Source organism: Stenella coeruleoalba (genome assembly GCF_951394435.1).
Source record: "Stenella coeruleoalba genome assembly, chromosome: 2".
Classification (NCBI taxonomy): domain Eukaryota; kingdom Metazoa; phylum Chordata; class Mammalia; order Artiodactyla; family Delphinidae; genus Stenella; species Stenella coeruleoalba.
In genome coordinates, this window is record NC_137147.1 from 151511384 (window position 1) to 151537151 (window position 25768).

General features: G+C 39.3%; 1 protein-coding gene across 1 annotated transcript; it reads left to right on the forward strand.

The window, feature by feature from the left end:
* On the forward strand, positions 1 to 25594 carry RSL24D1 (ribosomal L24 domain containing 1). Its single transcript, XM_079915174.1, has 6 exons — positions 1 to 128; positions 17313 to 17426; positions 19158 to 19230; positions 21940 to 22003; positions 23764 to 23849; positions 24805 to 25594. Exons 1-6 carry the CDS (start codon positions 48 to 50, stop codon positions 24876 to 24878), a joined length of 492 nt encoding a protein of 163 aa, XP_079771300.1. The 5' UTR covers positions 1 to 47; the 3' UTR covers positions 24879 to 25594.
* Positions 25595 to 25768: the final 174 nt, after the last annotated feature.

Sequence of the window (25768 nt, forward strand, 5' to 3'; positions counted from 1 at the left end):
GTCTGGCCGGGGCGTCCGCACGAGCGGCGTCCGCACGAGCGTTCAACATGCGGATTGAGAAGTGTTATTTCTGTTCGGGTCCGATTTACCCAGGCCACGGCATGATGTTCGTTCGCAACGATTGCAAGGTGAGACGGCCGGGAGTAGCGCGCGCTCCGCTGCGCTCCCGCCGGGCTGAAGCCGCGCCCGCTCGGCGCGGGGTTCCTCTGCCCCTGCGTGGGGTTTGGTCTAGGATTTCGGCTCGTGGGGCTGGTTTTGCTAGCGGCTCCGACCTCGACCTCCCTCTTGGGGAAGGTTCTCCTGCCGGCGTCGCGACCGGAGCTGGTCACTAGACCGCCGTTGGGCGAGGCTGGCTGCCATGAGGTTGAGGAGCGATTCCAGCCAGCGCCGACGGGGAAGCTGGGAGTCTCTTTGCCCACTTTTGCACATGGGCCACGTTCTTCAGTTCGGTAAACTTTGTTGAACGCATGCCGGGTTAAGCATCATTGCTGAGGTCCGCGTCTGTACAGATGAATAAGACTTGGGGTTGGCCATAGTCTGTAGAGGTTGGTAGAAATGTTGCATATGGCTTAATAATAGAGTTATGTATTATGAAGCTGTTGGAGGTGTTTTGGAGAGGGTCGTCTGTAGAAAGGCACAGAAAGGAAGTGACGTTTATCCTGGATCTTGCATTTTGCTTAAGAACGTGAGGAGAAGGCAATCTAGGTGGAAGGAAAACGAACAGTTTGAGCAAAGGCACAGAGGGGAGCAGCTACTTCTCTGTTTAGGGAAGTGACGGATTGCAGATGGTAATAGAGGCTTGGGGTAGGGCTATAATGAAGTACGGTTTTCACTGAATGTGTATCACTTTTTCATCATCATGAAGTCGAAAGATCATAAGTTGGGGACCGTCTGTATAAGGCCTCTGTGAAAGACTTTATGAGTGATATATGAATTTGCCTTTCATACCAGAATGGATCTCATTCCTCTGTTTAACACATTGTTTCTCAGAATTAGACCTCTCTTGTATATGCTTCTGAATCACTGGACACTTGTAGAAAATACTGATTCCTGGTTTCCACCAGATCTATTGAATTGGAATCTCTGGGGAGAGAGGAAGAGGAGCTAGAAATCTATGTTCATTGAGGTGATTTTGACATGCTAAAGAACTACAGTTCTTGTTTCATCACCTTATGTCTGTATTCTACATGAAAAATATTGACCTCACTAAATTAGGAGTAAGGAGTCTTGCCAAAAGTGTGGGAACAAAGCGATGTTTGAAAACTTGAAAGAGCATGTAAAAGATTTTTTTTTTTTTTTTTTTTCCGGTACGCGGGCCTCTCACTGTTGTGGCCTCTCCCGTTGCGGAGCACAGGCTCCGGACGCGCAGGCTCAGCGGCCATGGCTCACGGGCCCAGCCGCTCCGTGGCACGTGGGATCTTCCCGGACCGGGGCACGAACCCGTGCCCCCTGCATCGGCAGGCGGACTCTCAACCACTGCGCCACCAGGGAAGCCCTCATGTCTCTTTTTGAATTATGGTTTTCTCAGGGTATATGCCCAGTAGTGGGATTGCTGGGTCATATGGTAGTTCTATTTTTAGTTTTTTAAGGAACCTCAATAGTGTTCTCCCTAGTGGTTATATCAATTTACATTCCCACCAACAGTGCAGGAGGGTTCCCTTTTCACCACACCCTTTCCAGCATTTATTGTTTCTAGATATTTTGCTAATGGCCATGCTGACCAGTGTGAGGTAATACCTCATTGTAGTTTTGATTTGCATTTCTCTAGTAATTAGTGATGTTGAGCATCTTTTCATGTGCATCTTGGTCATCTGTATGTATGTCTTCCTTGGTGAAGTGTCTATTTAGGTCTTCCACGCATTATTATTATTTTTTTTTTCCGGTACGCAGGCCTCTCACAGTTGTGGCCTTTCCCGTTGCGGAGAACAGGCTCCGGACGCGCAGGCTTAGCGGCCATGGCTCACGGGCCTAGCCGCTCCGTGGCATGTGGGATCTTCCCGGACCGGGGCACAAGCCCGTGTCCCCTGCATCGGCAGGCGGACTCTCAATCACTGCGCCACCAGGGAAGCCCAAAAGGTTTTTAATTCCTGCTCTCAGGAACATGACAAAGAATTAATAGCAATGAATGAAATGATTGTCAGGTTGGGGTGTAATTCACAGTGGGCATTATGGCTTTGTGGATGATTTGGTCATCATGACTATGATTTTTGTCCATCAGTGTTTGTCAGCTGGATATGGGAATTAGAAAGGATGATGGGAGCTATCTAGAGTTGTGTGTTGATCTGGCAGACACAGTGGAAGTTCAAGTTGATGAGGAAGTCTATATTGCTAGCAAGGATAGTGTTGAATTAGCTGGGAGCTAGCCTGCTGTAGGGAAGACCAGTGTATCCAGAACAGAGTTGATTGGGGAAATAAGAAGTAGAGGCCCTGAAGCACTAATGAAGAACAGGTGCCTCATTTTTTCTTTGTTGATGATTCCGAAATCTTTATCTCCTTAGTTTCAGGTGTGAATTTTCCGCTTGACAGGGAAATCCTGTTTGTACCTAACAGTGAGCCTACTGAGAGTGTTCCTTATTACCTCAAATCTTTTTGCTCTCTGAATTAATACTGTCATCCACCTAGACAGTTCTGCTAGAAACTGAGAGTCATCTTTGAATCTTTCACCATTTATATATAGCTATAGGTTCTATCCATTCTGCCTTTGCAAGGGAGAGTGGTGTCTTAGCTTTCTTAATGCCCACCTGCCCTGGGTCCAGATTAGGCACTTGTCGCTTTTGTAGCCTCCTAACTAGTCTTTCTGCATTTATGCTCTTAGCTTTTGGGACCATCTTTCATAGAAACCTCCCCTCTTATGCTTCTCAGGTAGTTTCTTAAGAGTAGAATTAGTGTATTACTGCTCCATATTTTCATAGTTTGCAAACAGGAAAAATATACATACTCTTAAGGTGTGCTTAATAAATGTTTGTTGAATTAGTGGCATAAGAACTTGAAGATGTGGCATAAGAACTTGAAGGTGTTGGAAGAACTTTGAGGCTCAGATGGATCATTTGTGTGCATGTTGAAGACTGAGGATGATGCCAGAGGACTAGGTTAAAAGGGAAATTTGAGTCTTATGAAGCTTTGTCTCACATATAATCGTTTACCACCGACCCCACCATAGATTTAACCACTTCCTTAATGTGTACTTGCATATTACTTTATACTTGATTATTGTGTATAGTTATATCCCATTGTTTATATCCTAGTCGGTTCTTTATCTCTCTTGTTTGCAAAATGAGATTTTACCACGTTGCTAGACTAAGCTTCTCAACGTAGGGCGTCATGTTTTAATTATTCTTGTATCTAGTACAACATCCAGCACATAGTAGCTGCTCCTTATTTGGGGATTGAATCCCCATCCCATCTCAGTGACTCCAGTCTCTTCAGATAATTCATTGTGCTTTTCAGGTGACGTCTGTTAGATATGGAGTTCAAGTAGACTTGCCTGTAACTTCCCATTGGCTCTCTTTGGAACCGAGGAGACCTGGGACAAGTTCAGGTCTCTCATTAGGTATATTTCAGAAGTGGGGATTTGTTTAGGAGTTATCTAGTAGGTATTAAACATTGAAGCCTTTTACTTAAAAAAGCTAATAGTACTTTGGCTGAAAATACTCAAAGAAATTTTACCAGTAATGATTTTATAGTGAGTTATTCCAGAAGACTACAATATTCTCCTATTTTCTAGTTGGTTTGAAATTAATTCAAGAATGTAGACATGCTTTTACTCGAGTCTCGCAGGAGAGGGCTCTCCATGAGGTCAGGGCTTAGATCAGATTGATCTGGTATTGACCATTTCTAAGAAAACTATGTCCTAGTGTGTTTAGTGACCTATTTGAAAGTCTCCATAGAACAAAGTGTATATAAAATGAAAAGTATTTTGGTTTGTGATATATGCGTATGTGTGTGTGTGTGTGAGTGTGTGTATGTTAGCTTGAAATGGTGATATCTTATTTTGACCTTTTTTTTTTAATGGGTCACATTTTCTAGGTATGATAATTCAACTTAATTTTCTTTGCCAAGATCTACAAACTCAATTACTTTTTCTCTTCAGATTTTCTCTAGTAATACACACAAATTTCAATGTGTTCTAAGACAAAGTAACAAAATGATGCATTTTAGACTTATAAAATGAGTCCCAATAAGCCATTTCAGGAGCATGTTGAATGATCATTAAATTGTAAACACTATTAAAGGATCACATCTTTTGGGATGAAAGTGAAGAATTAAAGTAGTGAAGAATCTTCCTAGTAGATCTCTGAATAAATACTTTAGAAAACAAATCTATAGTCAGTTTTAGTTGCTTTTTTGAAATTATTTTGTGCAACGGTGGAAAGAACCAAAGGAAGTTTCAGAATGGTTGTTTGAAACTTTTAACCCCCTCCCCCCATTGAGGTATTTAGAAAGTGAATTTTGAGAATTATTCTGAATTGCAAAGGGATTTAAATAAATGACTTTCCCTAAAACTGTTCCCTTCATTCAAGATCATTTGTAAGGTTTTACTATTATTCTATAAAAATGGTCGGGTTTTTTTGGTTTATTTTTTGCGGTACGCGGGCCTCTCACTGTTGTGGCCTCTCCCGTTGCGGAGCACAGGCTCCGGACGCGCAGGCTCAGCGGCCATGGCTCACTGGCCCAGCTGCTCCGCGGCATGTGGGATCTTCCCGGACCGGGGCACGAACCCGTGTCCCCTGCATCGGCAGGTGGACTCTCAACCACTGTGCCACCAGGGAAGCCCTACGAATTTCCTTTTTAGCACTGCTTTCCCTGCATTCCTTAAGTATTGGTAGGCTTTGTTATCATTTTCATTCATGTCAAAATATTTTCTAATTTCCCTTGTGATTTCTTCTTTGCACCCTTGATTGTTTGAGTGCATTGTTTAATTTCCACATATTTGTGAATTTTCCAGATTTTTTTCTGTGATTGATTTCAGTTTCATTCTGTTGTGGTCAGAGAACATACTTTGTATTATTTTAGTCTTTTCAGATTTATTGAGACTTGTTTTGTGTTCTAAAATTGTGGTCTGTCTTGGAGAATGTTGCATGTGCAGTTGGGAAGAATGTATATTCTACTGTTGAGTGGAGAGTTCTACTGATGTCTATTATGTCTGGTTGTTCTATAGCATTGTTCAAGTCCTCTGTTTCCTTATTGATCTTCTTTTTGTTCTGACCGTTATTGAAAGTGGGGCATTTGAAGTTTCCAATTGTTACTGAAGTGTAGTTGATTTACAATGTTGTGGTAGTTTCTGGTGTACAGCACAGTGATTCAGTTATATATTATACATATATATTACATATTTTTTATATTCTTTTCCATTATGATTTATTACAGGATATTGAATATACTTCCCTGTGCTATGCAATAGGACCTTGTTGTTTATTCATTCTGTTGGGTTGGCCAAAAAGTTCGTTTGGTTAATGAATACATTTAATAAAGTTCTTGCTGAAAATGAAAAATGTGTGTTTTATTTTTACTTAAAACCGAATGAACTTTGTGGCCAACTCAGTGTATATAATAGTTTGCATCTGCTAGTCCCAAACTCTCAATCCAACCCTCTCCCACCCCCACTCCCCCTTCTCAACCACAGGTCTGTTCTCTATGCATGTGAGTCTTTTTCTGTTTCATAGATAAGTTCATCTGTGTCATATTTTAGATTCCACACATAAGTGATATCCTATGGTATTTGTCCTTTTCTTTCTGACTTACTTCACTTAGTAGGATTATCTCTAGGTCCATCCATGTAGCTGCAAATGGCATTATTTCATTCTTTTTTTATATTCCATTGTGTATATATGTGTGTGTGTATACATATATATGATATATATATATCATATATATATGTCTCTCACATCTTCTTTATCCATTCTTCTATCTATGGACATTTAGGCTGTTTCCATGTCTTGGCTATTGTGAACAGTGCTGCTATGAACATAGGAGTGCATCTATCTTTTTGAATTATAGTTTTGTCCGGATATTTGCCCAGGAGTAGCATTGCTGGATCATATGGCCACTCTGCTTTTAGTTTTTTGAGGAACCTCCATACTGTTCTCCAGTGGCTGCACCAATTTACTTTCACATCAACAGTGTAGGAAGGTTTCCTTTCTCCACACCCTCTCCAGTATTTGTTATCTGTAGACTTTTTTTTTTTTTTTTTTGCGGTACACAGGCGTCTCACTGTTGTGGCCTCTCCCGTTGCGGAGCACAGGCTCCGGACGCGCAGGCTCAGCGGCCATGGCTCACGGGCCTAGCCGCTCCGCGGCATGTGGGATCTGCCCGGACTGGGGCACGAACCCGTGTCCCCTTCATCGGCAGGCGGACTCTCAACCACTGCGCCACCAGGGAAGCCCATCTGTAGCCTTCTTAAATGATGGCCATTCTGACTGGTGTGACGTGGTACCTCACTGTAGTTTTGATTTGCATTTCTCTAATAATTAGCCATGTTGAGCATCTTTTCATGTTCCTGTTGGCCATCTGTATGTCATCTTTGGAGAAATGTCTGTTTAGATCTTCTGCCCATTTTTTGATTGGGTTGTTTGTTTTTTTGTTATTGAGTTGTATGAGCTATTGGTATATTTTGGAAATTAAGCCCTTGTTGGTCACATCAATTGCAAATATTTTCTCCCAGTCTGTATGTTGTCTTTTCATTTTGCTTATGGTTTCCTTTGCTGTGCAAAAGCTTGTAAGTTTGATTAGGTCCCATTTGTTTATTTTTGCTTTTATTTCTATTGCCTTGGTAGACTGACCTAATAAAACATTGGTACGATTTATGTCAGAAATTTTTGCCTGTGTTCTCTTCTAGGAGTTTTATGGTGTCATGTCTTATGTTTAAGTCTTTAAGCCATTTTGAGTTTATTTTTGTGTACGGTGTGAGGGTGTGTTGTAACTTCATTGATTTACATGCAGGTGCATATATATATATATATATATATATTTTTTTTTTAAACATCTTTATTGGGGTATAATTGCTTTACAATGGTGTGTTAGTTTCTGCTTTATAACAAAGTGAATCAGTTATACATATACATATGTTCCCATATGTCTTCCCTCTTGCGTCTCCCTCCCTCCCACCCTCCCTATCCCACCCCTCCAGGCTGTCACAAAGCACCAAGCCAATATCACTGTGCCATGCGGATGCTTCCCACTAGCTATCTACCTTACTACGTTTGTTAGTGTGTATATGTCCATGACTCTCTCTCGCCCTGTCACAGCTCACCCTTCCCCCTCCCCATAACCTCAAGTCTGTTCTTTAGTAGGTCTGCGTCTTTATTCCTGCCTTACCCCTAGGATCTTCATGACATTTTTTTTTTCTTAAATTACATATATATGTGTTAGCATACGGTATTTGTCTTTTTCTTTCTGACTTACTTCACTCTGTATAACAGACTCTAGGTCTATCCACCTCATTACAAATAGCTCAATTTCGTTTCTTTTTATGGCTGAGTAATATTCCATTGTATATATGTGCCACATCTTCTTTATCCATTCATCCGATGATGGGCACTTAGGTTGTTTCCATCTCCGGGCTATTGTAAATAGAGCTGCAGTGAACACTTTGGTACATGACTCTTTTTGAATTTCGGTTTTCTCAGGGTATATGCCCAGTAGTGGGATTGCTGGGTCATATGGTAGTTCTATTTGTAGTTTTTTAAGGAACCTCCATACTGTTCTCCATAGTGGCTGTACCAATTCACATCCCCACCAGCAGTGCAAGAGGGTTCCCTTTTCTCCACACCCTCTCCAGCATTTATCGTTTCTAGATTTTTTGATGATGGCCATTCTGACTGGTGTGAGATGATATCTCATTGCAGTTTTGATTTGCATTTCTCTAATGATTAATGATGTTGAGCATTCTTTCATGTGTTTGTTGGCAGTCTGTATATCTTCTTTGGAGAAATGTCTATTTAAGTCTTCTGCCCATTTTTGGATTGGGTTGTTTGGTTTTTGTTACTGAGCTGCATGAGCTGCTTGTAAATTTTGGAGATTAATCCTTTGTCGGTTGCTTCATTTGCAAATATTTTCTCCCATTCTGAGGGTTGTCTTTTGGTCTTGTTTATGGTTTCCTTTGCTGTGTAAAAGCTTTGAAGTTTCATTAGGTCCCATTTGTTTATTTTTGTTTTTATTTCTATTACTCTAGGAGGTGGGTCAGAAAGGATCTTGCTGTGATTTATGTCATAGAGTGTTCTGCCTATGTTTTCCTCTAAGCGTTTGATAGTTTCTGGCCTTACATTTAGGTCTTTAATCCATTTTGAGCTTATTTTTGTGTATGGTGTTAGGGAGTGATCTAATCTCATACTTTTCCATGTACCTGTCCAGTTTTCCCAGCACCACTTATTGAAGAGGCTGTCCTTTCTCCACTGTACATTCCTGCCACCTTTATCAAAGATAAGGTGTCCATATGTGCGTGGGTTTATCTCTGGGCTTTCTATCCTGTTCCATTGATCTATCTTTCTGTTTTTGTGTCAGTACCATACTGTCTTGATTACTGTAGCTTTGTAGTATAGTCTGAAGTCAGGGAGCCTGGTTCCTCCAGCTCCTTTTTTCGTTCTCAAGATTGCTTTGGCTATTCGGGGTCTTTTGTGTTTCCATACAAATTGCGAAATTTTTTGTTCTAGTTCTGTGAAAAATGCCAGTGGTAGTTTGATAGGGATTGCATTTAATCTGTAGATTGCTTTGGGTAGTAGAGTCATTTTCACAATGTTGATTCTTCCAATCCAAGAACATGGTATATCTCTCCATCTACTTGTATCATCTTTAATTTCTTTCATCAGTGTCTTATAATTTTCTGCATACAGGTCTTTTGTCTCCTTAGGTAGGTTTATTCCTAGATATTTTATTCTTTTTGTTGCAGTGGTAAATGGGAGTGTTTTCTTGATTTCACTTTCAGATTTTTCATCATTAGTATATAGGAATGCCAGAGATTTCTGTGCATTAATTTTGTATCCTGCTACTTTACCAAATTCATTGATTAGCTCTAGTAGTTTTCTGGTAGCATCTTTAGGATTCTCTATGTATAGGATCATGTCATCTGCAAACAGTGACAGCTTACTACTACTTTTCCGATTTGGATTCCTTTTATTTCCTTTTCTTCTCTGATTGCTGTGGCTAAAACTTCCAAAACTATGTTGAATAACAGTGATGAGAGTGGGCAGCCTTGCCTTGTTCCTGATCTTAGTGGAAATGCTTTCAGTTTTTCACCATTGAGGATGATGTTTGCTGGGGGCTTGTCATATATGGCCTTTAAGATGCTGAGGAAAGTTCCCTCTATGCCTACTTTCTGCAGGGTTTTTATCTTAAATGGGTGTTGAATTTTGTCAAAAGCTTTCTCTGCATCTATTGAGATGATCATATGGTTTTTCTCCTTCAATTTGTTAACATGGTTTATCACATTGACAGATTTGCGTATATTGAAGAATCCTTGCATTCCTGGAACAAACCCCACTTGATCATGGTGTATGATCCTTTTAATGTGTTGTTGGATTCTGTTTGCTAGTATTTTGTTGAGGATTTTTGCATCTATGTTCATCAGTGATATTGGCCTGTAGTTTTCTTTCTTTGTGACATCCTTGTCTGGTTTTGGTATCAAGGTGATGGTGGCCTCGTAGAAGGAATTTGGGAGTGTTCCTCCCTCTGCTATATTTTGGAAGAGTTTGAGAAGGATAGGTGTTAGCTCTTCTCTAAATGTTTGAAAGAATTCGCCTGTGAAGCCATCCGGTCCTGGGCTTTTGCTTGTTGGAAGATTTTTAATCACAGTTTCAATTTCAGTGCTTGTGATTGGTCTGTTCATATTTTCTATTTCTTCCTGATTCAGTCTTGGCAGGTTGTGCATTTCCAAGAATTTGTCCATTTCTTCCAGATTGTCCATTTTATTGGCATAGAGTTGCTTGTAGTAATCTCTCATGATATTTTTTATTTCTGCAGTGTCAGTTGTTACCTCTCCTTTTTCATTTCTAATTCTATTGATTTGAGTCTTCTCCCTTTTTTTTCTTGATGAGTCTGGCTAGTGGTTTATCAATTTTGTTTATCTTCTCAAAGAACCAGCTTTTAGTTTTATTGATCTTTGCTGTTGTTTCCTTCATTTCTTTTTCATTTATTTCTGATCTGATTTTTATGATTTCTTTCCTTCTGCTAGCTTTGGGGTTTTTTTGTTCTTCTTTCTCTAATTGCTTGAGGTGCAAGGTTAGGTTGTTTATTCAAGATGTTTCCTGCTTCTTAAGGTGGGCTTGTATTGCTATAAACTTCCCCCTTAGAACTGCTTTTGCTGCATCCCATAGGTTTTGGGTCGTTGTGTCTCCATTGTCATTTGTTTCTAGGTATTTTTTAATTTCCTCTTTGATTTCTTCAGTGATCACTTCATTATTAAGTAGTGTATTGTTTAGCCTCCATGTGTTTGTATTTTTTACAGATCTTTTCCTGTAATTGATATCTAGTCTCATGGCGTTGTGGTCAGAAAAGATACTTGATACAATTTCAGTTTTCTTAAATTTACCAAGGCTTGATTTGTGACCCAAGATATGATCTATCATGGAGAATGTTCCATGAGCACTTGAGAAAAATGTGTATTCTGTTGTTTTTGGATGGAGTGTCCTATAAATATCAATTAAGTCCATCTTGTTTAATGTATCCTTTAAAGCTTGTGTTTCCTTATTTATTTTCATTTTGGATGATCTGTCCATGGGTGAAAGTGGGGTGTTTAAGTCCCCTACTATGAATGTGTTACTGTCGATTTCCCCTTTTATGGCTGTTAGTATTTGCCTTATGTATTGAGGTGCTCCTGTGTTGGGTGCATAAATACTTAAAATTGTTATATCTTCTTCTTGGATCAATCCCTTGATCATTATGTAGTGTCCTTCTTTGTCTCTTTTAATAGTCCTTATTTTAAAGTCTATTTTGTCTGATATGAGAATTACTACTCCAGCTTTCATTTGGTTTACATTTGCATGGAATATCTTTTTCCATCCCCTTACTTTCAGTCTGTATGTGTCTCTAGGTCTGAAGTGGGTCTCTTGTAGACAGCATATATAAGGGTCTTGTTTTTATATCCATTCAGTCAATCTGTGTCTTTTGGTGGGAGCATTTAGTCCATTTACATTTAAGGTAATTATCGATATGTATGTTCCTATTCCCATTTTCTAAATTGTTTTGGGTTCGTTATTATAAGTCTTTTCCTTCTCTTGTGTTTCTTGCCTAGAGAAGATCCTTTAGCATTTGTTGTAAAGCTGGTTTGGTGGTGCTGAACTCTCTCAGCTTTTGCTTGTCTGTAAAGGTTTTAATTTCTCCATCAAATCTGAATGAGATCCTTGCTGGGTAGAGTAGTCTTGGCTGCAGGTTTTTCTCCTTCATCACTTTCAGTATGTCCTGCCACTCCCTTCTGGCTTGTAGGGTTTCTGCTGAGAGATCAGCTGTTAACCTTATGGGGATTCCCTTATGTGTTATTTGTTGTTTTTCCCTTGCTGCTTTTAATATACTTTCTTTGTATTTAATTTTTGAGAGTTTGAGTAATATGTGTCTTGGCGTATTTCTCCTTGGATTTATCCTGTATGGGACTCTCTGTGCTTCCTGGACTTGATTAACTATTTCCTTTCCCATATTAGGGAAGTTTTCAACTATAATCTCTTCAAATATTTTCTCAGTCCCTTTCTTTTTCTCTTCTTCTTCTGGAACCCCTATAATTCGAATGTTGGTGCGTTTAATGTTGTCCCAGAGGTCTCTGAGACTGTCCTCAGTTCTTTTCATTCTTTTGTCTTTATTCTGCTCTGCAGTAGTTATTTCCACTATTTTATCTTCCAGGTCACTTATCCGTTCTTCTGCCTCAGTTATTCTGCTATTGATCCCATCTAGAGTACTTTTAATTTCATTTATTGTGTTGTTCATCGTTGCTTGTTTCATCTTTATTTCTTCTAGGTCCTTGTTAACTGTTTCTTGCATTTTGTCCATTCTATTTCCAAGATTTCGGATCATCCTTACTATCATTATTCTGAATTCTTTTTCAGGTAGACTGGCTATTTCCTCTTCATTTGTTAGGTCTGGTGCATTTTTATCTTGCTCCTTTATCTGCTGTGTGTTTTTCTGTCTTCTCATTTTGCTTATCTTACTGTGTTTGGGGTCTCCTTTTTGCAGACTGCAGGTTCGTAGTTCCCGCTGTTTTTGATGTCTGTCTCCAGTGGCTAAGGTTGGTTCAGTGGTTTGTGTAGGCTTCCTGGTGGAGGGGACTAGTGCCTGTGTTGTGGTGGATGAGGCTGGATCTTGTCTCTCTAGTGGGCAGGTTCACGTCTGGTGGTGTGTTTTGGGGTGTCTGTCGCCTTATTATGATTTTAGGCAGCCTCTCTGCTAATGGGTGGGGTTTTGTTCCTGTTTTGCTAGTTGTTTGGCATAGTGTGTCCAGCACTGTAGCTTGCTGGTCGTTGAGTGAAGCTGGGTCTTGGTGTTGAGATGGAGATCTCTGGGAGATGTTCACCATTTGATATTACGTGGAGCTGGGAGGTCTCTTGTTGACCAGTGTCCTGAAGTTGGCTCTCCCACGTCAGAGGCAGAGCCCTGACTCCTGGCTGGAGCACCAATAGCCTTTCAGCCACACGGCTCAGAATAAAAGGGAGAAAAAGTAGAGGGAATTAGTAGAAGTATGAGGAAAGAAAGAAGGAAAGGAGGGAAGGAAGGAAGGAAGAAAGAAAGAAAGAAGGAAAGAAGGCAAGAAGGAAAGAAAGGAGGGAGGGAGGAAGGAAGGAGGGAAAGAAGGAAAAAAGACAGAAAGAAGATACAGTAAATATAAAGTATAATAAAGTTATTGAATTAAAAAATTCTTATTTAGAAAAAAAAAAGGGACAGATAGAACCTTAGGACAAATGTTGGAAGCAAAGCTATACAGACAAAATCTAACACAGAAGCATACACATACACCCTCACTAAAAGAGGTAAAGGGGGAAAAATCATAAATCTTGCTCTCAGAGACCACCTCCTCAATTTGGGATGATTCGTTGTCTAAAGGAGGGAAGGAAGGAAGGAAAGAAAGAACGAACGAAGGTAAAGTATAATAACGTTATTAAAATTAAAATTAAGAAAAAAATTTTTTAAAAAACCATGGACGGATAGAACCCTAGGACAAATGGTGGAAGCAAGACTATACAGACAAGATCTCACACAGAAGCATACACATACACATTCACAAAAAGAGGAAAAAGGAAAAAAATCATAGATCTTGCTCCTAAAGTCCACTTCCTTAATTTGGGATGATTGGTTGTCTATTCAGGTATTCCACAGATGCAGTGTACATCAAGTTGATTGTGGAGCTTTAATCCGCAGCTTCTGAGGCTGCTGGAAGAGATTTCCTTTTCTCTTCTTTGTTCTCACAGCTCACAGGGGCTCAGCTTTGGATTTGGCCCTGCCTCTGTGTGTAGGTCGCTGGAGGGCGTCTGTTTTTTGCTCATACAGGACGGGGTTAAAGGAGACGCTGATTCGGGGGCTCTGGCGCACTCAGGCCGGCGGGGAGGGAGGGGCACGGAGTGCGGGGCGGGCCTGCGGCGCCAAAGGCCGGCGTGACTTTGCACCAGCCTGAGGCCCACCGTGCGTTCTCCCAGGGAAGTTGTCCCTGGATCCCGGGAACCCGGCAGTGGCGGGCTGCACAGGCTCCGCGGAGGAGGGGTGTGGAGAGTGACCTGTGCTCGCACACAGGCCCCTTGGTGGCGGCAGCAGCAGCCTTAGCGTCTCCCGCCCGTCTCTGGGGTCCGCGCTTTTAGCCGCGGCTCGCGCCCGTCTCTGGGGTCCGCGCTTTTAGCCGCGGCTCGCGCCAGCCTCTGGGATCCGCGCTTGTAGCCGCGGCTCGCGCCCGTCCCTGGAGTTCCTTTAAGCAGCGTTCTTATACCCCTCTCCTCACGCACCAGGAAACAAAGAGGGAAGAAAAAGTCTCTTGCCTCTTCGGCAGGTGCAGACTTTTCCCCGGACTCCCTCCCGGCTAGCCGTGGTGCACTAACCCCTTCAGGCTGTGTTCAAGCTGCCGAGCCTCAGAGCCTCAGCTCGCAGCCCCGCCCGCCCTGGCGGGTGAGCAGACAAACCTCTCGGGCTGGTGAGTGCCGGTCGGCACCGATCCTCTGTGCGGGGAATCTCCCCGCTTTGCCCTCCGCACCCGTTGCTGTGCACTCCTCCGCGGCTCCCAAGCTCCCCCCTCCGCCTCCCGCAGTCTCCGCCCGCGAAGGGGCTTCCTAGTGTGTGGAAACTTTTCCTCCTTCACAGGTCCCTCCCACTGGTGCAGGTGCCGTCCCTATTCTTTTGTCTGTTTTTTCTTTTTTTTTTTCTTTTGCCCTACCCAGGTACGTGGGGAGTTTCTTGCCTTTTGGGAGGTCTGAGGTCTTCTGCCAGCCTTCAGTAGGTGTTCTGTAGGAGTTTTTCCACGTGTAGATGTATTTCTGGTGTATCTGTGGGGAGGAAGGTGATCTCCGCGTCTTACTCTTCCGCCATCTTCCTGAAGTCCAGCCATATATGTTTTAAGTTATATATTCATGTTGGATTGACCCTTTTATCATTTTATGGTGTCCTTTTTTGTCTTTTGTAACAATTTTTCTTAAGACTTATTTTGCCTGATATTAGTATAACTACTAATATAGTTATACTATATAAACAGTATAACTACTGTTATGCTGTCCTGTAGACAGCATATAGATGGATCTTTTTTTAAAAAAATATTTATTTATTTTTGGCTGCGTTGGGTCTTTGTTGGTGCATGGGGGCTTTCTCTGGTTGCAGGGAGCAGGTGCTATTCTTTGTTGCAGTAAGTGGGCTTCTCATTGCGGTGGCTTCTCTTGTTGCAGAGCACGGACTGTAGGCTCATGGGCTTCAGTAGCTGTGGCTTGTGGGCTCTAGAGCGCAGGCTCGGTAATTGTGGTGCACAGGCTTAGTTGCTCCGTGGCATGTGGGATCTTCCCGGACCAGGGCTTGAACCTGTGTCCCCTGCATTGGCAGGCGGATTCTTAACCACTGCACCACCAGGGAAGTCCCAGGATGGATCATTTTTAAAATTCATCCTGCCAATTTCTGCCTTTTCATTGGAGAAGTTGATTTATTTACGTTTAAAGTAATTACCAGTAAGGAAGGACTTCTGCCATTTTTGATATTTGTTTTCTATGTCATGTCTTTTTTGTTCCTCAATTCTTATTATTGTCTTACTTTATGACTGCTTTTTCTGTAGTGTACTGTTGCGATTCCCTTCTTGTTTCTTTGTATATTTTTAGTTTTAGTAACTTTCTTAATGGTTACTCTGGTGACTACAATTAATCTTAATTTCCAGTGATGTAGATTTATAATTATTGTTTTATACAATTGTCTTTTAAATTAAATCTTATGAAAAAAGAGGAGTCACTAACTAGAAATTCATTAATACTGACCTTTATACTCACCTATTTAGTTACCTTTACTGGTGTTCTTTATTTCTTCTTGTGGATTCAAGTTACTGCCTATTGTCCTTTCATTTCGGCCTGAAGGACTCCCTTTAGCATTTCTTGTAGGGCACTGGCAACAAACTCTAAATTTGTTTTTATTGAGGTGAGATTTACATAACATAAAATTTACCATCTTATTTTTATTAAGTTATAATTGACGTACAACATTAGTTCCATGTGTACAACATAATGATTTGATATTTATATATATTGTGCAATGGTCACCACAGTAAGTCTAGTTAACATTTGTCACCATTACCTTGTTACAGAATTTATTTTACTGTGATGAGAACTGTTAAAATCTACTCTCTTAGCAACTTTCAAATATGCAATACAGTCTATTAACTGTAGTCATCATGCTGTATATTACATCCCCATGACTTATTTTTTTTATAACTGGAAGTTTGTATCTTCTGACTCCCTTCACCCATTTTGCCCACCTCTCCCCCTTCCCTCATTTATTCTCTGTATCTATGAGCTTTGTTTTTTTAGATCCCACATATAAGTGATATCATATATACGGTATTTGTCTTCCTCTGTCTGCTTATTTTACCTAGCATAATGCCCTCAAGATACATCCATGTTGTTGTAAACAGCAAGATTTCCTTCCTTTTTTCTTTGGCTGTGCCACGTGGCTTGTGGGATCTTAGTTCCCCAACCAGGGATCGAACCCGGGCCCCCTGCCATGGAAGCACCCAGTCCTAACCACTGGACCACCAGGGAATTCCCAAGATTTCCTTCTTTTTTATGGTTGAATAATGTTCCATTATATATATATGTCATATTTACAGTGGCATGAATAGTATTTTATTGTATATATACACCACATTTTCTTTGTCCATTTATCTCTAGATGCACACTTAGGTTGTTTCCATATCTTGGCTATTGTAAGTAATGCTGCAATGAACATAGACATGCATATATCTTTTCAAATTAGTATTCCTGTGTTCTTTGGGTAAATACCCAGAAGTGGAATAGCTGGATCATATAGTAGTCCTGTTCTTTTTCTGAAGCATTTCCATAATGTTTTCCATAGTGACTGCAGCACTTTACAATCCCACCAACAATTACAAGTGTTCCCTTTTCTCCACATCCTCTCCAACACTTGTTACTTCTTGTCTTTTTGAAAATAGCCATTCTAACTGTGGTTTTGATTTTCATTTCTCTGATTAGTGATGTTGAGCATCTTTTTATGTACCTGTTGGCCATCTGTCTTTTTTAGGAAAGTGTCTATTTAGGTCTTCTGCCCATTTTTTAATTGTATTGTTTGTTTGTTTGCTATTGAATAGTATGAGTTCTTTACGTATTTTGGATATTAACCCTTTATCAGATATATAATTTGCAAATATTTTATCCCATTCAGTAGGTTGCCTTCTCATTTTTTTTGTTGTTTGTTTTTGTTTTTGTTTTGCGGTCCTCTCACTGTTGTGGCCTCTCCCGCTGCGGAGCACAGGCTCCGGACGCGCAGGCTCAGCGGCCGTGGCTCACGGGCCCAGCAGCTCCGCGGCATGTGGGATCTTCCCGGACCGGGGCATGAACCCGTGTCCCCTGCATCGGCAGGCGGACTCTCAACCACTGCGCCACCAGGGAAGCCCCAATGGTCGTTTTTAACCATATTTTTGGGGCCCTCAATCTTTAGTTGTGATGCTGTTTTAGTCAAAAAATAGTTCAATTTCCATTTTATGTGATATGTCTCACACATTTCTAAATGGTGTTTTGAGTAAGTAGAAGCAGTTGTGAGAACGATTGTTGCTTCTCAGACTTTATAGTATATTTTGTTTGGTAGGATAACATCCTATGGTATAAAATTTTTTAATATTGACTTTTCACTATTTAACACTTTTCTTGTAGGTGTTCAGATTCTGTAAATCCAAGTGTCATAAAAACTTTAAAAAGAAGCGCAATCCTCGCAAGGTCAGGTGGACCAAAGCATTCCGGAAAGCAGCTGGTAAAGAGCTCACAGTGGTGAGTACGGTTAGCTATCAGTATAGTTTTTACAGTTTTCAAAATTTTAACTTCTGGGTGGGAGATGTGATTTCATTAACTCTAACAAGGCTTCCTATAGAATGGTTAATGAGTGACTTATTTGCATCTGGTAATCTCATTCTCACATGATCCTCAGAACCATAAATCTGTAGAATTCTGAAAAGGAAAAAAATTCCTAATCTAGTTTGTAAAAGTGATTTTTCTTATTCTCGAAAAAGTATTTTTAGCTCTTGCAACAAGGGGAGAATTATTTAAATGGATTGAAGTTGGAAATTGCTACTTAAGGATTTTGAAAGGAGGTTAAGAGATTAAAGGGTTTTTGACTAGCAGTGAGGACTCAGATGAGGTTTGTAGTAGACTCATTTATCAGTTTCTTGATTTCTTTAGCAGGACTGTGTGTCTGAGAGCAGAGAGCTTAGTTCATAATGGCAGTGTAAGGAGGAATAGTGAGGAATCAGGGGTGAGGGAGTTCCATGGGGCAAGCCCCCACCATCATATTGCTGTTAATTGAGTTGGTGTAAGGACCTGGTGAAGCTTATCTGCACTCGATCCTTAAAAAGGGAGGAGGGGAAGCTGCTGCACAGGCTACCTTTGAGGGAGGGAGAGCTTTCAACTGTCCCCTTCCGCCGGACTTCCTCTTCCCCCAAACCCATGACTCTTTCCCACCTCTCCACTCCTTAAAGACAGTATCTAAGTAGTTGCTGTGAGGCCCTTTGCTGTCTTTCTCGACACCTGAGGTTCTTCAGTGAACATAAAGAATATTTTTTGACAACACATAAGGCCAAATCATAATTGTCACAAAAGTAATTTTCACTGTGGATGAATAGATATGTTGCATCTCAAATACAGGTGGCAACTGTATGAGTGAAGAAAGGATGCCGGGTCATAGTCATTTGCTGGTGACCACTTACCTTATCATGGCTGAGGTTACTGTGATCTGAACAGAGGCATGTGTATATAAATGAAATAGCCACGTGCAGAGTTAATGCTGTTCCATATGCCAGAGTCTGATAGCTTTGAAAACTAAGAAATATCTGTAGTTTTTCCAAAATTATTTTGCATGTTTTGAGATAAATAGGATTGTTAATTGTCAAAATATCAACTACATTTGGAGGGGACTAAAGAATTTCAGGCTGAAGCTTACATCATGCAGAGTCATACCACATTATTTGAAGATGTGGTTTCAACTCTGTGCTGTAACACAAAGGTTTATAGGTATTGAAATATATAAACATGTTAGGTATTTTTGTTGAACCATATGCAGTTCTCAGTGTTTGACTTTTTGATCTATGGGAAAAGGAAATTTCATATGGTTCAAACTAATATAAAGTTTTCTGGCTGTGAGTCTCATCTAGGAATAGGAAATAAGGGAAGCTTTTTTAGTTCGTTTATAATCCCCATGATTGTTATAGGCCCCTATGAGGGATGGTGGTGATCCTCTCCCCTCCCCTCCCTTTGAGAATCACTCATACATAGACAGACGTTTTCAATAGGGCTGTCTTGTACATCGTGGTATTTAAAGGAGAAAAAGGTTGAAAACTTGTATCTTCTGGGATCACCCTGGGGGAAATCTTAATATGTGCCCATAGCTTGAAACACTTAGAACTTTTGTGAAAAGGAGAAAAAGTTTTAAGAAATGCTTCCTTTCTACCTCTCTTGAAATGCTTCCTTTCTACCTCTCTTAAAACCGTATTTCTCCTCTTCTTACAGGATAATTCATTTGAATTTGAAAAACGTAGAAATGAACCTGTCAGATACCAGCGAGAGCTGTGGAATAAAACCAGTAAGTCACAAGGACTACCGGGGATTTTCAGGAGACACTGGTTTGGGATATTACCATAACTTTAATATCAGTTGGTTGTTTAAATATTAGATTTCTTTTCATCAGTTAGCTTTTATACTTTTATCCTTATTTTAATGGCTCTGTTGTATTTGTGGGTTTTTTTAATAAGCTATCCCAAATCCTTTTCAGAATTGGCTGATGTATCCATTATAAAAGTGACATAATGATATTATTTGAAGTGCCTACACAGAAATATAAAAACATTCAAATATCTGGGGAAAAAAATAGAGATGTAGAATACTTTTGGGGGGTGAGTGTGGCATAGTTAAAATATACAAAAAACCTAACACACTTTACAAGTTTAGATAATTTGGTTTAGGGATATAAGTATTGTTTTCTGTATACCTAATAAAACTTAGTGATTCTGTAAAGTTAAAAAGTACAGCATGTAAGGTGATAATTACAAGTTTTCTAAGAGAACTTCTAAGTGCTCGACTTGGGTAAAAATGAAGCTATAGGCTACTGAAACTAAAAGTAATGTTTAATTCTTATCTACCTACCTACCTACCTCTCTGTTTTGTTTACTTATTTAAGTAAGCAGAGGGTTTAATTTAAAAAATTCTCATGTAGTAAAACGTAGTTCCTTAAGCTAGCTTGTAGATTCCACTATGTCTCTATGTGTGTTTGAGGCCCTTGGCCCTGCCTTTTCTCCTTCCCCCATGCCTGCTTATGCAGCCTTTAGCCATTTCTAGTCTTGGGTGTGGGTGATGTAGTTTGTTAACTAGAAGTCTCTAAGACTTAGAATTCTACCAACTTTATTGGTCTCTAATGGATTATTGGCAGGGCATACTTTTCAATACCTTTTCACCAGTTAGTCACAAGACTTCAGAGGAAGAGTTGGAAAGTTATGGGCCTTTGTAGTAGCATTTGACACCCTCTAAAGCCTTGTTTATCTTCCTGAACTGTGTGGAAAAATCAGAGTCCCAATGGGGACTTGCCTCAGTATTCTGCCCCTTGGTGTGCTTGTTTGGTTTATCTTTTTAAAAAATAAGGTCTTTCCCTTCTGTTTTGTAATTAGCAGAGGAGTTAATTTCTGATTAGCAGTTGGTTTTATTGGGTTTATTTAGTAAGGAAATAACACTGATTCAAACGCAAGGATTTCTGAAGAGATTAATAGGATTTTTTAAATTGAAGAGATTAATAGGATTTTTTAAATTGAGATTATAATTGACATATTAGTTTCAGGTGCACAGCACAATGATTTGATATTTGTATATATGGTGAAATGATCACCAAAATAAGTCTGGTTAATATCTACACCATACATAGCTAATTTTCATAGGATTATTAAATTGATTCCTAAAGGTACTCTTGGCAGGGACATTATTGGAAGATCCTGAAGCGTTTCTGGACCCCACTGAGTTTTATTTCACTTTGGCCTTTGTTTTCTTTTTTGTTACTACTTGAAGATAGCAGCTCCAGACCATTTTTACCTATAACTACTTTTATTTGATGGGTATTCAGCTTGATATGGAAACTGAGGTACATATTTTAGTCCTCTGTGGATCTTCAGTTACTAAGATCCTCTGTGCTGGTATCATGATGTTTATGTTGTTCCTGAGAAATACTGTGTGTTCTCTAAGATGTTGTCTCCTTTACCAATAACCACTGACTCTAGCATACAAAGATGAACAGGGCATACACAGTCCCTGATCTCTCAGTGCATTTTACTGAGTACTCTATTTTATTGTTTCTGTTAGACAGTAATTGGTTTAGGTATTATCACAGAGTCTCATTCATTTGCCCCACTCAGATCCACAGACTACACTTTAAGAATCTGGACTGGGAATTGTGCTATTTAGTACGGTAGCCACTAGCCCCAGGGGCTACTGAGCAATTGAAATGTGACTAGCCTGAATTGAGATGTTCTGTAAATATAAAACACATGCTGGATTTTGAATACTTAGTATGAAAACAAGCATAAAATATCTCAGTAATAATTTTTTATATTAATTACATGTTGAAATGACAGTATTTTGGCTATGTTGGGTTAAACAAAATCTATCTTAAATTTAATTTCAAACTGTTCCTTTTTACTTTTTTAAAAAAAGTGGCTACTAGAAAATTTTAAATTACATGTGATTTATCTTACATTGGACAGTGCTGATATAGATTCTAGAGTAGTTGGACTCAACTCCCTTATAGCCAAGGCTCCTCTACACATTTTCTGAAACAGTTGGATTTTAGTGGTTAAGAACGTGGCAGATTGGTTCATTCTACCAGTATTCATCATGTGCAGATCATATCCTAGGCACTTGAAGAAAAAGTGGCTTTTATGACAAGGTAGAGTCTATTTATGGAGATGACAAGCTAAGAATGGGATTAATTGCCATTAATCCAAGTTCTCTGTAGAATAAAATTTGAAAAGCGTTGGACTGGTTTCAAGTACAAGAAAAATTTAGTAGTAAAGGCTTTTGCAAAATAAAAGAGAAATGATACGTGGGAAAGAGTCAACAGTGATATCAGCCAAGGGTGCATACCTTTGTCAGCTATTTTAGTAGGAATTGTTTTTGAGGTGAGTTTTTTGTTGAGTTTAATCCACTTCTAAGCCACAGTAAAGTAGTGATTGTTAAAGCTCCTGTTGGTTATAATCATCCTGCTTGAATGAATGTACATAAATTTGTTAACATTTATGAATTTTTTCTGTAGTTGATGCAATGAAGAGAGTTGAAGAGATCAAACAGAAACGCCAGGCTACATTTATAATGAACAGGTATGAATATTTAAAATATCTTTATTTTCATGTAACTTCAAACTTTCAAAAACTGGCAAGATAGTATAAAGAAGTCTTGTATATTCTGTTAGCATTTTGCCAAATTTACTTTAACTCTGTGCGTAGTAAGTTGAAGACATGATACCTTTTCCTCCTAAGTATGCCTCCCTCTCTCTCTCTCTCTCTCTCTCTATATATATATATCCTAAAAATAGTATGTTCTTTTTCTCTGGGATTTTAAAATTGAGGTATAATTGACACACAACATTAGTTTCAGGTGTACAGCATAAGAACATGCTCTTAATAACCACAGTATAGTTAAATCAGAAATCAACACTGCTAAAATACTATAGACCTTACTAGATTTACCTGTTGTTCCAATAATGTCCTTCATAGCAGAAAATCCTGGATCATACATTATATTTAGTGGTCATATTTCCTCAAGCTCCTTTAATCCAAACAGTTTCTCACCTTTGTCTTAGATGACATTGGCCTGTTTGAAGAGTACAGGTCAGTCATTTCATAGAATGTTCCCCGGTTTTGTTTGTTTTCTTCGTGATTAGATTCAGGTCCCTTTGGCCAGAACATCATAGAAGTGTGTCCCCCTTAAGCACCCCAGCAGAGGCACCTGTTGTCCCTTACTGGTGATGTTAACTTTCATTGCTTGGTTAAAGTAGTGTCTGCCAGTTTTCTCCACTGGAAAGTTACTGGTTTTTCCCCCTTTTTAATCAGTACATACCTTGAGGGAGACACATTGAGACTTGGCAAAGAGCCTGTTACTCCTCAAACTGATACGTACTGGTTTTCGCATCCATTAGAGTTCTGCCTGAATCTGTTACTACTGTGATTGTTGCCAAACGGTGGTTTTTCTGATTTCATCATTTCTTCTCCGTTTATTCGTTGACCTTCTTCTTATCTAAGAAAGAGCATTTTCCTTTTTCCCCAGTTCCAAAATTTATTCTTTTATTCACATCATATCTGTGTGTATTCATTAATTCTTACTGTATTCAATGAGTTATAATTCTTTGTCATTATTTTGATGTTCTAAGTGCCCCAAGTTGGCCAGTGAGAATTCCTTCAGGCAGGCTGTGTGTGTCAGTTTGACAGTTCCTCACCATTCTGTGAGTCCTTTCTTGCTTTTTGCTTTATGGCTAATAAGATTTTCCCTGCCCCAGCTTGGAACTGGCCATTTCTTTAGAAGGGGCATCGCTTTTGATCTAGTCACCATAAAAGTCATAGAAAAGCATGTGTCAACAGCTTTCTGGCTTAAAAAAAAATTTTTTTTTAAAGCATTACAAAAGACCCAAATGCTTGAGAACTAGTCTTGAGAACTAGTCTGTTAGCTTTTTTTGTTGAATGTCTTGTGTTTTGTGCTCTTGTAATTACTGAATGATTTAAAAAATTAGGTAACACAGAGACTACAAATCTTTCTCCTCAAATAGAGAACACAGACACTTTAATAATTAGAGATTCTTACTCTGTGTAATCTCTGAGACTTGTTAATTCTTTGTTTCAATCACATCCCTTCATTCACTGAGCAAATATCTTTTCAACCCCTGTTTTATTCCTGACTAGGTGCTAAGAATACAGTGAATGAACAAATTGGGAGTGCAGGAATCATGTTTAAGCTAATTAGGAACAAGAAATGAATTGTGTTCCCATTGCTCATTTGTGTGGCTAACTTAATACAATTTTTACAAATTAGGAATTAATGTCTTTTAAAGAGATTTTAGTAACTGAAATTTTGGCCTTTGTCCTAGGTTGAAGAAAAATAAGGAACTACAGAAAGTTCAGGACATTAAAGAAGTGAAGCAAAACATCCATCTTATCCGGGCCCCTCTTGCAGGTAAGTACTGCACTGTGCAGGAGTTCTGTGCCTTAAGTAGAGAAATGAAAAATCTGGATTGTTGTCCATGTAATTGGGTACCAACCAACTTTTTAAGGTTGAATCTTTTCATGTAAATGTTCTCCCTCATTTATGATATGACTGTTTATAAAAATAATTTAGTCAGTGTGTTTCCCAGTTCCAGTCAATTTATTGCGTATGGTGTTTCTTTTCTCCCTTCATAAAATCCTAGCTTCCACAAAATCCAAGTTAATCAAAACGATTTGAGTAATAATTTAATAGATGATTTTGCCTCATACCTGTTTTGATTAAAGGATAATGTTTTATATTAGTAGCTCTCAAACTTCATTTGGTGTGGGAGTTACTTGGGGGACTTAGTATGTAAACATAGAGGTCTAAGCCCCTTGAGTTTGGACCTCTGTTCTTTACTAGCTCTCCAGGTGAGTCTCATACTTCAGTTTGAGAACTACAGTTTTGTATTAAAAACCCTCCTTGTGCTTATGTAACTTAACAGTTAGGCACTCACTTGAGCAGTTGCTTGTGTGCATAATTTCTTTTGCGAGATGCTAGGAAACCACTCTTTTTACTCCGCTGGTGCCAAGTACAATCTGTTAAAAGGAGAGAAATTTTGGTGAGATATAGCTATGCCTAAACCTTAGTAAAGTCAAATCCTATAACCACATGTTGGGTAGATTTATGCAAAAGTCCTAGCTAGGTTGTTTTTGTACCAAAGACAAAATCCTGGAGTATTGTTTCACATATAGATGATATGGACTGACAGACACCCAAAAAACAATAGGAATGAACCATTGTTACCTAAGTTTTTAGGTAACCCTCTTTGAGGTAGGTAGTACAGTGTTAAGAGCAGAGACCCTGGTTCAAGGTGGCCAGGGTTCACATCTCAGCTCTTTGTCAAGAGTTTAATTTCTTTCTTTCCCTTTTTTTTTTTTTTAAGGCAAAGAAAAGCAGCTGGAAGACAGAATGGTGCAGAAATTACAACAGGATGTGGACATGGAAGATGTTTCTTAGAACTCTCACTGTCTGTAACCATTTCTATAAGTGCATCTGGCAATCTCCTTTGGAGACACAGAACTTCTAAATTATTGGGTTTTTTCCCATATAAGGTCACTCATATGAAAGGGGATTATACTACTTCCTTCCTACATTGGTCTCTACAGAACAGCAGATGTGGATGCTTGATTGCATCTCAACGGTAAGCCTTCACTGAGAGATACACTTTTATAAGTCATGAAAATTGTAAATACAGAAGTGAATTGTGGACATAAAATGGTCATGCCATTTGGTTAACGGCACTAGGCAGCATTTATGTAACAATGACAAATTCATGACGAGTTATATATAAAATAAAATTTTCATTGCAGTAAAATATTCCTTTTCTAGAAGGGATACAGCAAGGAACTAACAATCTGTATGATAATTAGCCTCTAGTAATTTCTTTTGATTTTAGTACTTCTGGTTTTGGTTTATTAGCTTCTTAGAAGAACATAATGGTCTAATATATTGAAGCCTAATTATGTTGGACCGTTTTGATCTGGTTTTAACTACTGTGATTGATAGGCATTTGTGGATGTTGGGGGTGAGTTGAATAGTCTGTTCCTGAAATGGCACTATATAATTTCTACTTTGGAGAATACTCACTTCTAAGTTGAGATTCCTAGTAGAATAAGATTTTTCTAGGCGTCCAGTACCTATTAAAATTTTTTGTGTGGTTTTCTTTTTAAAAACTCCTTAATTGTTTGTGGAAAATTGGACGTATGGGTAACACATTATAGATTATTTTCACATAAAATTGTTTCTGAAGTAAGTGCCTACGTATTTATTATTTAAAAGTACTAAACAAAAGGTATGAAGTTTGCTCACACATACTAAGAAGTAGGAGATACATTTAGAGAGAAATG

Excerpts from the sequence above, each read along its gene's own strand:
- RSL24D1 (XM_079915174.1), top strand. The coding sequence starts at position 48 with ATGCGGATTGAGAAGTGTTATTTCTGTTCGGGTCCGATTTACCCAGGC. Across the intron at positions 19,231-21,939 it reads AGAGCTGTGGAATAAAACCA|TTGATGCAATGAAGAGAGTT; the intron begins GTAAGTCACAAG and ends TTTTTTCTGTAG. Across the intron at positions 22,004-23,763 it reads GCTACATTTATAATGAACAG|GTTGAAGAAAAATAAGGAAC; the intron begins GTATGAATATTT and ends CCTTTGTCCTAG.